We start from the raw sequence: 11372 nt of genomic DNA on the forward strand, positions 1-11372 counted from the left end.
GGCCCACTAAGCAGCTGACTGATGATGTGAAAATGAAGCTAACTGGAGCCTAGAAAGCTGGAGATGCCATTCCAAAATATGCAATTAGGAGCTGGTAAAACACTAAACATTCAGAGCAAGAGGTACTACAGGACCAGGGTTGGGACCTACTGGCCTAAACTATATATTGACTGACACTGAGTACCCAAACTATGTTTTGTTCCAATATAGCAACTACAGACGGCACTTTTCTTTTCCGATACTGATAACAATCATGAAACCTTGCATACTGGCCAATACCTAGCCAGGAATTCTTCTTTAAAGTTTCAAATGATCCTTTTCATTTAATTAAAGCACGTCACTTAACATGAACATCTAAAAGTAGGGTATTATTCTCAAACTACTCAAATATTATACACCTTGGAAGCACTACGCAGCTACCAACATCATATTACACAATGTGAGTGTGTACTATTTCAGGATTGGACTCATTCTTTTATCCCCCCGCCCTTCAATTACTAATACAGCATCTTCTGCTGACACTGACCTGATACCAATTATACCAGCTAGTATGAGATCAGAGCCCTCTCTAATTGCAGCCAATAAGCTATGTCCTTTAAAAGGGTCCTTTGACATGCACTTACTGTTCCAAATTAAAACCGAGGGTGGAAAAACACACCTCGCTTTGCAAACACATTTGCATTTGTTCTTTGCATGACCAGTGATTCTCTATTCATGTATCCTTCAACAGCAGGTTGGCAGAGCACCGTCATGACACACAAGAGACTGCTGACAAGTGAGGGACTGATTATGTATGCCTGGATAAACCCTTTATGCATGCAGCATAATCTCCATAGGCTCCTTATGTTCAAAAGGCCTTCATTACAAATAATGTTATTTATATTGCAACTCTAGATAATAAAAGTCACTGGAAATATGCCTTAAAAGTTCATCATCATCATCATCATCATCATCATCATCGGCCTCAGCAGCAGCATCACCAAGAACATGCACAAGTGGCAAAATGACCATATGAGAAGCATCAAAACAGAGAAAACAGACAGTAAACAAAACAAAGACATGACCTGCAGTTCTGTGTATGAGGCTGGACAAGAAATAAAAACCTCAAGGTGAGGAAAAATATATGTGAACGACTCTTTCTACAATTATGAACTGTGAATTTCCTGTTCCTATCCTAACACCCTGTACATATGATCTGCTCTGCAAACAAGGTACTTTAATCTTTCAACGTCCCTCTTGTTCTTTGTTCATTTTAACCTTCAGAATCTGCAATTATAAACATTTATAACATATTTATTGACAATAAAACAGTGGTAGACCTTTTAATGATTTTTCTTCTCACTTGCAAAACTCTAAAGCTCAAACAAGCTGAGAATTTTTGAAAGTACAGATTCTAAACTTTCAATCAATATATTTAAGTTTGTAAGTACGGTAAAAAAAAAAGGGTTCATGAGTTAACGAGCCGAGTTTTTGAACACAAAAAAAATGTTCCATCAACACAATTTCTTTCTTCATTTTTCTTCATTTTCAACCACATCACATTAGTTCAAAGCACTTGTTTTCAGTGTAGAAGAGCAGATCTTTTATTTTGGGTTGAATCTATTGAAGTTATTGTTCGTATATACAGTTGTGTTACACAGAAGCAAAAACTTTCCAACAGCAATTTTTCCAACACTGAAAAACGGAAAACATGTCCAAAGTACAGACTCTACATGTAATCAATAAAGTACATCATTATTTAATGGAGTATGTAACTACGTAATTACATATTAACATTTATGCCACTGAAAGTTATGCTAATGACGCTTTAACAGTCTTTGGCTACACCTGAAAAAGGAAAGGAAAAGTTCTTTACTCCGTTTCCCGACAACTACTGGCATGATATTCCTCTGGAGTCCACGGAGTCTTCTTAAGTACCATTTATGTCACCATTGTTCTACAAAGCCTCATTTCCTGTCTGTGTCGAAACGCAGCCCCGCCGCGAACATCTCTTCAGCGTTCTCAACCTCTAACTGTTCTTCTGGTTGACAAGTGGTATCCGAGTGATTCACACGTCAACATGTACGTCAAGCAAACTTAAAGGTCATCCTGTTTGCAAGGTCTTAATAATGATGATTAAACACTTCAAACACTCATTTTTCAGATTTTGCAGTAGTTCATTCCTATGAAAGCAATTCATCATCATATCCAGGGCTTAATTGCTGTCACTCACTTGTTATTGGTTTAATTTCTTATTACGGTCCACTTGCTTTTTTGCACGGAAGACCTGACAAAGCGCACGTACGTGACTATGTAATCTAAATAGCCAAAGACCCAATCCAGAGGGTGTCATCAGGTTACTAGAATATAATAAGACCTTTTTGAAATAAATAACAGTTTTCAAAAATAATATCCATACTAAAGGATGAGAACAGGCTTTGAACACTGGCTTTGATACGCCAATTTTCAGTGTACACACTGGCCAGAATCTTTCTAGAACAATTTTTTTTTATCAAGCAGACTGATAATCAATAAACCTAGTTGAAAGGGTAATATTTACTCTCCTGCCAAAATACAGTTACCATGTTAGCTTTCTGAAATGACTAAGCGCTTAGAAGCGTGCCACCCTCTGCTGCCTTAGAGCGGACCTCGCCAGGTCCTTTCTTAAACCTCATCCATCATCTACTTCTCTGTAATCAAGGTGAAAAATTCATAAAGATAAACATAATGTTTGCTCATCTGATTTATTTTGTTTGCACTGACAAAACCTCAATTTTTAAACATATATTTCATTTCAACACTTTCCTTTTTTTAATACCATTAGCTAATAAACTGGACATGATTACAAAACACTTAGATACCTACAATGAAGATGTGCCACTCACATAAACAACTAAATACTTCTAAACGAATCCAACGCAAAAAATGATGACATGCGTCAGTCTGTCTCGGAAAAGGAAGAACAGTGGCTGTTAGCTAAAGTCCACTGACAGGGATAAACAGACTGTCATTTGAAAGCCAGTGTCAACCAATGTCGACAATTAAAGCCGTTTTAAACGCGTTTTAATGAGCTCAAACATTTCACTACCAAGGATGAAATGGTTTCTCCCCCATGCATCTGCGGCGTTTCAGAGATCAGAGGAACACCGTGTTCACATTCTCTGCTCCTCAGCATGTTCTCATTAAAGAATGGCCCGGTTTGGCAATAAAAAGTCTTTTTAAAGGTCTCGAAACCAAAACAAAGGCAAAAACAAGTCCACATTAACCTGCTAATGGGATTTTCCTCACTTTATTCTACCTCTTTCATAAGATTGAAGCGCAGAAGCGAACAAAAAGTTAACTCTTTAACTTTAAAACAACTATTCAATTAAAGCAATTAATCGTTTTACCATTTGTTACAGTCTTTGAATTTAGTGACATGGTAAAAAAATGAATCTGTATTTTTTTAGGACAAGCTGAAGGGCTTTCCAGCTCCAAATTACCAGCAAAACTCGGTGCGAATTCATTTCAAAACAAAAAGTAATGCAGCTAGGTTAGGTTAGGTTAGCTGGCTAAAAGTAAGCAGCAAGATGCCTATACGAAAGTGGATTAAAACAACACGGCTAAGATATCTCGTAATTCAGAATACTCGACACTCAGTCGAAAAAGAAAACAATAATGTATTTACAAACCTTCAGCTGCAGTGGAAGACCGAAAACTGGTCAAGCAGCTAGCTTTAGGGCAAACCGGCTACCACCAGATTTGTCATCAGGCTAACGATAAGTTAGCTAGCGAGCTTCAAGTCTGCCCAACAGCTTGAAGTAAGAAATCCTGCTGGGCGGCCAAACAAGACCAAATCTGCCATCCTCACGGCTGATAAAGTACCCGCCTTCACAATAACAGACATACAGCCAGGGTCCCGATCTGTCTTAGCCAAGCGGTGCGAAAGAAAGAGAGCGAAAGCGTTTCTTCTTCTTACCTCGACAGGCAAGCTGAGTTACTTCCGTTGGTTTTCGATCATCACAGACGTTTGGAGTAAAAAAAACTCCTCCGAGCTCTTCACTTTGTACCACCGCGACGTTAATTTCGCTCCAAGGCCGCGTCTGTAGTTCACTAATATGTCTGTATGTTTTCCAATGTGAATGTTTTCATATCCGAACTCGCCTTATAGAGACATAACGCTAGCTACGGGCTCGAAGTTCATAACCTAGCTACAGCTAGCCTTTCCTGTCAAGCGTCTAAAGATTCCCGAAAACAGGGGCTCAAAGCGGCTGAAGATGCACGGCGCCTATTGGCTTCTCGGCTTGTCAATCAACGGTGGCGCCAATCGTGTTAATCCTTGGGCGGGGATCGCAGAGCTGCAGCGTCGGTCGCCTTCAGTATGTTTTTAAAGAGCCTTGATAGCGAAAAGAAGCGTTCTGCGTTTTCACGGAGGGACGGCGGCCGTAGCTTCGGTTTGTTATTTTCAAATCGGGAAAGGCGATGAACTGGTCTAATCGCGCCTATTTTAATCCGATCAGTCTGCTGACAAGCGACACGGCCAGTGCAGCTCAAGGAAAGGCTTGTTTCAAATAGAAATTCTGTCATAACGGGTCGATCAGAGGTTTAAGATAATCCTGGTTTTAGGTTTATAACAATATAATGACAATGCAGCTGATTTCTGACCTATTATTAGTCACCGTTTAGTCTCACAAGAATGACAGTGGAGCTGATTTTTACATATTACTAGCCACTGATCCGTCTCATATAATGTTATATTATAACCTGTTAGACTTTTGTCTTTAAAACGGTTTTAGAAGACAGTTCTTCAGTAAAGAGAATGGCTCTATTTAGAACGGCTTCATGCTTAAATGGATGAAGAATGTGTTGTATATCCCTGTAATGTCCTCACCAAGAAAAAGCAATGGATTTTTTTTGGTTTTATTTGTTTGGGGCAAAAAAAAAAAAAAAAAAAACTGGTGTTTTTTTTTTTGACCCCCCCAGTTTTCAAAATATTCAATATTCTACCAAACTGCCAAGATGGCACTTTGTGGCAAGAACATATATAGTGACTCAAAATGTGCTCTACCAAATGGCTGAGCAGACTATTAAAGGGATAGAAGGGATAGTTTTATACAGAACCCTTCTGAAAATGGTTCTCTGTTGCACCAAAAAGGGTTCTGATGTCAAACCTGTAACAAAAACACTTTCTGTGCTATAAAGAACTACATACAGCATATTCTCAATCAATCTGAAGAACTATTTCACTCGGTAAAGAACCTTTTAAGCATGAAATGGTTCTAAATAGAACCATTCCCTTTAATAAAGAACCATCTATTTTAAGAGTGAAGTTACCAGTAGAATGAACAGGTACTTTATTTATCTAGACAGGCTGTGTATTCTGTTTCAGGGGTATTTTAGGACTGAGTTCCGAAAATATAGCATTCTATTTAGTAAAGAACAAACAGCATTCAACCAAATGTAGTCCTGCGATCAAGTGCGAATTATTGTCATGCATTACCAACATCAAAACGACTGTAGGCTAAATGGAGCAGACCAGAAAGCATTTTCATCCACCGCTTTAATGCTCCGGCACATCCCAACTGAGCCGCTGCGAAGCAAGGCATCTCACGTCCCACTGTGACGGAGCAACACTACGTCGAAGGTCTTTAAGACCTAGAGGTTTAGCCACCCCTGAAAGGGAGGAACTTCCCGTCCTCACAATCAGACGAGTTGCCAGAAACCGTGGGCTGCAGTTTCACAAGAAGGCTGGTGTGGCAGAGCACTTAGGGACTGTGGCGCAGATCAATAATGTATTGATTTGAAGATGTAGAGACTATAGCTATTCCCATCAAAAGCAGTCCAACACCAGCACTCAGAAACATTGTGGGCAGCCTGAGAAAAAACACATGACTGTAACTGCTGTCTCATATTAGTTAATATTATATAATCTTGTTTCAGCATTACTGTGTTTAGATATACCTCACTGACTGCGAAGCTTATGTGAGCATGTAATGGACTGTCTATGTCACACAAATGCAGCAGCATACATGCAATGTTACACAATAACGTGCAGTGACACAGTAATAACAAAGCTAAAGTCCAAATGGAAACTCCTAACGTTAGATGAGTCACAGGCTAAATATAGGCAGTAAGAGTGTGGAGCAACGCCATGAAGCTCCGTCAAGAGCAATATCGTTTGACTTTCACACACGGTTTTAGGAACTTAAAAAAGACACAGCGGTGGTACATGAGCCTGTCGATCCCAAAAAATGTGTGAACATCAACAGGAAGACCACAAAATAAGTGGAAATGAGAACAGGAAAAAGAACAAGGGGAAAGAGGAAGTGAATCTTGGATAACTTTGTTTACCAAGTGTTGAAATTAAATTCTTCCAGAGTATTGTCCAAGATACTATTAAGTCTATGAACAAGAGAACCTGTTTGCTATCTGGATAGGAAAGAGCAGTGGAGCTGGAATGTACAGATGAGTCAGTTTTAGGGGATATCTGAGAACTGTGGTGAAAAGAGCAGAAAAGAATACTACGACCTGAGTGTTTACGTTACTATCAGCATGGGGGATTTCCATACCATCTGCAAATGCACGAAACATGGATTGGCAGTTCTGATATGCAACAACACACTTTGCATAACAGCATTTGATAGAAGTAAATATCCAGTATGTTCATTATTCCTATGCAAATGTTAAAGTAAATAAAACATAAAATATGAATAGGAGACGAGTGATAAACGATAAACACCACATATTTTATTATAGAAAGACAACTAGAACATAGCAAGAAGTTAATAAAATGTATATATTAAACATACATTTAAAGAAACCACTTACATCTCTTAGTAGTAACCAAACTCTAATTTCTAATTTACTATGAAAAATTTAAACTTCACACAAGAAAGCAACTCAAAGAAAAGCTGAAACAACAATTTTGATGTGTTAAGGAAAAAAGCTTAACTAGAAAAGCAAATTCTACAAATAAAGCTACAACTCTACAAGCATAATATATGCCAACTGAAGATATCGGCCGTTTCTTCATTAGAACATGATGTCAAGATGGCTGCCATCCTTCAGTTATCACAGTACTGTACCTTTAAGATGGACAGCATCAGCACTGTGATAACTGAACCAGGGCAGCCTGTCACATCAAGTAGAGCCAAGACACTGGACTTCCCGTCCGTCCACTCTTTCAGATTGCTTACCTTCAGACGAGTTGTAAACATCAGGAGAAATCAATCTTGAGGAGAAGAATCGTTTAACTTGTAAAATATTTATAGCAACTATTTATAGCATGTCAAATAAAAAAAAGGACAAAGGAACAATGTAACGTTAGGACTCTAGACTCATTTCAAGTTGAAAGTAAAATATTTTAATATTCTAAAACAAAATGTAGTCAAGTAAAAGCACTGCGTCACTACAGCACAGACAGAAAAAATAGCAATTTAAGCTGCTACATCAACAAGTTGCCATAACTAAATAACTAGAATTGTAACCTGTATGAGCTTATCTTGTCAATCATCTATAAGCCATATCATATGTGTCTAATTACAGTCTTAATAGCTGATATAATACATAAAACACACACACACATTATTTATATATATATACATACACACACACAAACACACACTATATATATATGTTATGTATTATTTCATTATTTATATTGTGGCTTTCAGGACAATGTATCTTTATTGATGACACTGATGAATGGACCAACATTACTTATGAATAAAATCTTGTTAGATTAATTTACATTAAACATTAAATGTCTATTTTCCCTCTCCTGATAAACTAGTATTCTGAAGAAATTAGGTTTTAGCCTGACAGCAGAATAATGATCATATGGTATTAATGTAACCATAGAAAATACCAAATAATCTGATGACTTCATTTATATATATATATATATATATATATATATATATATATATATATATATATATACACATACACATACATACATACACATACATACATACACATACATACATACATACATACATACATACATATATATATATATATATATATATATATATATATATATAGAGAGAGAGAGAGAGAGAGAGAGAGAGATGGATGGATGGATAGATGGATAGATAGATCGACAGATAGATATGAGATGACTTTGTTCACTAAATCATTTAAATCACCCAGCCTTAACTAACCCCTGATAATATCTTTATTATTTTTTTTTTTTATCGATTGGTTTCTGTACCAGTCGATATTGAAAGCACCTCCTTTTAGCCTACTCCACACCCAGGCCAATTCCTTAACACTCAAACACCCGAATCCCCCAACAGGCCTCTCAATAATTAATACAAACCATCCTCCTTACGTCAGACTTGTTATTATCCCCCAGACTCCGCCCGCTGTGTCCGACACTCCTCCGTGTGTCCAATGGCGTGTTTCCATTCAGCGAGGCTCCGCCCACACGCGCCCCGCCCTCCCCGCAAAATCTCTTCTTGTAAACAACTCGATCAGCTCCGTCGTGTTTGGCCATGGAGGGACGGCGCGAGCGCCTGCCAAAACGAGCTAACATAACATCTGCGCAACGGTCAAACAATAGAAGAGAGACAGAGGAAAAAGAGTAAAACACGTTCCCCAGAGCTCCTACCCCACATACTTACCACACATCATGCATTTCGTTAATACGTCTCAGTAAAACATTGAGTCTTAACACAGAACAACGCAATGACAGAAATCTCACACCAACAGGTGACGATGATGAAGTAACAGCGATGCTGGGAAAATTAATACTGCTAACTAGCTATTATAGCCTCTAGCCCGTTACGCGACTCTACGGCTAGGTTACGTTAGTCTACAAGCATGCTGGTATGCCAAACACTGGCAGCTCAGAGGACTGTAATAAATTATAAATAATACACGCATGCACTTTTAGATGTCTTTTTTTGCTATTTGTACGAAGCAGGCAGCACACATCCAGTGCGATGCAAAGCAAAGTAAAAAGAAATACAACTTGCAACGCTGAAAACAGCGCTGGAAAATAAAGGCGCCTTCTCTCCTGCATGCTGCGAGGTGAGCGCTCCCATTCCGAGCAGAGCAGTGTGTGCTAACGCCCAGGAGCACACACACACACACACACACACCCCTCTCACGGCCAAAACAAACACACCACGTACCCACAGAACTAATGTTTAACACGCCGTATCAGCCCCCCGGCTGGATAGACTTTATATTATACGAAGAGCAGACTCACTCACCTGCGTTTTTCCACCTTTCCAGCTCGTGTTTACGTGAATATACTTTAATGACGCAGCAAGCCCACAGCGCGCAACGTGACTGTCGCCATTTTTGTGTTGTTATTGAAATCTGCAAACCATGTGACAAAAATAAAATAACACGCTTCCGGCCCCTCGCGCTAAAAAGTGCACGCCAGCGGTGGAGAAGAATAAGTCGTTGTCTCGTAATAAACGGGGGAAAATCGTCACCTGGTGGATGTTGTGAGCAGGAGCCCATCCGTTGGGCTCTGACGCCACCGTAAGGCTCCTGAGAAGTCCGTTCACTCGCACGGCGAAGGAGCGGCGTGCTCGACGTGTGAGCCGTGTCACTCGAACAGACAGAAAACGTGGAGGCGCTGGAAGCTCAAAGCTGCCTGGAAGACTGTTTTGTGTCCGGGCTGCTCTGTCAACAAGTGAGCGCGCCTCGTCTGCAGTCAGAAAAACGGTCACCTGCAGGTCCATGGAGAAATGACGACTTGTCACCTGACGAGACATTCCCTATAAACTCTCTCACCATTTGACAGCTTGCCCTCGACTCGCAGGTCGCCAGCGTAGCCTGACACCCACTCAAGTCGATAAAAGTCATTGAAGTCTTATTACTTCAGTCAAGCAATGGCTTTGGGAAAAAAGTACCAGAACTGTAAAAAAAGTGCATGCTTGAGAAATAAGAGTGGTATCACTTCATAAATAGAAATGCATGAGATGCATTAGGTTTTTACTCTGTACAGGTGCCTAAATAGATGCCCTCTGATCCATATGTGCCTTCTCACCTGTAATCATACACTACACGATGAAACTGTAAATTCAAGTAAACTATGAAAAAATCCACTTCAATTTTTCAGTCAGTATTAGAGTATTTCACGTGTTCGACTTAGACAGTTTCATTTGCCATTGCTTTTTATTATAGAAGTGGGTGCCTGTTTATGTTACAGATTCTTTAGAACTGCCTGCTTAGTTAAATCTTTAAGATGTAAACAAAGTCATTCAAAGTGGTCTGATGTGAAAAGCTCTGCTCCAGAGGACGTTCAGAGTTTCTTTATAGGCCTCATCGGTGTGACATCTGCAACTCAGATATAGCTATTTCATTTCATATACAAACCCAGCCGTGAACCTACATGAGTCTTTTACTGTGATGTGGATGATGGTGAAATAGTTTGTCTGAACAAGTGTGTTTTCTTTGGGGACTGTTTTGAATCAGGACCATGAATGGATTTTGAAACTTGTATTTTAGGCATTAATCATAGTGAAAAACTTTGTGTCTGTAAGGTTCTGCTCAAACTTACAGACACTATTTTTTTTTACAGTGGTGGGTTTAATGTCTCAGGCATAAAGCAAAGTATTTCTAATAATAATTCATGCAATGATTGTCTGTAAGAAGAGCTTTTAGAGGCATTAAACACTTTGGATGTTTGGTTCCTATCACCACCATTGTGAAATGTTGTGTGCCAGTAAGTTTCTCCAGAGTGGAGAGTATTTCACATCAAATTAGTCTGAATGACTTTGTTTACATTGTAACGATTGAATTTTTCAGAAAGTTTAAAAAGTTGGTCGACTTTCCCTTTATATATGTTGATGTATTAGTGCTTTTCTGATTTTTTTTTCATGTGACGAGATTATTTTTTCCAGTTTGTAGCCTGTGTTTGTGAGAAAAATCATTTTAGGTTTATTATATTTAGGTATATTTAGTTCTTTTTCCTTCGTGGGTTTAATTAAACTCTCAGCAGGTTCCTTTTCTCTGAAGGTGCCGTTTGTTTGATGTGCTCAAAAGTTCCACTGAGGTGCTAAACTTGCTTTTTTTCACCTGATATTTCTCAGGAGCGACTTTTCTACATGAGTCAGAGAGCTGTTGAGGTAACAGCCCTTTTAACTGAATGCGGTTTTAAGCGCCTGTACACTTTCCCTCAAGGCTCCTTGTGCGGTCTCCACTGAGCTCCTGCACGCAGCTGAAGTTTACACTCGAGATCAAGATTATTTATCGGGGTTAGTCAACAGTACTACAAATCCCATGATCCGGTGCGCGCCTTGTGTTTTTTTTTCTTCGTCTTGTTTTCCCTGCGCTGTGTTGGGAGGTGTTCGGAAAAGAGGGCGTTCAGATTTCTCGCCCATTCATTTGCCGGGACTGGAAAAGAGAGAAAGAGCGAGAGAAGGAGGGAGAGAGAGAGAGAGAGAGAGAGA

General features: G+C 39.3%; 1 protein-coding gene across 5 annotated transcripts in view; it reads right to left on the bottom strand.

The window, feature by feature from the left end:
* Positions 1–9645, bottom strand: part of jak1 (Janus kinase 1) — a 55991-nt gene extending 46346 nt beyond the window's left edge. For 2 of the 5 annotated variants that reach the window (XM_017684578.2, XM_017684577.2), the window contains exon 1: positions 1856–1941. In XM_017684578.2, coding sequence (XP_017540067.1) covers positions 1856–1920 — 65 coding nt within the window. In that variant the 5' untranslated portion in view covers positions 1921–1941. Of the gene's footprint in view, positions 1–1855; positions 1942–3650; positions 3885–3937; positions 4211–9407 lie in introns of those variants that run through there. The other 3 variants (XM_017684581.2, XM_017684579.2, XM_017684580.2) reach the window with 3 other exon arrangements.
* Between the last annotated feature and the right edge of the window lie 1727 nt (positions 9646–11372).

The sequence above is a fragment of the Pygocentrus nattereri genome, chromosome 26, assembly GCF_015220715.1.
Source record: "Pygocentrus nattereri isolate fPygNat1 chromosome 26, fPygNat1.pri, whole genome shotgun sequence".
Classification (NCBI taxonomy): domain Eukaryota; kingdom Metazoa; phylum Chordata; class Actinopteri; order Characiformes; family Serrasalmidae; genus Pygocentrus; species Pygocentrus nattereri.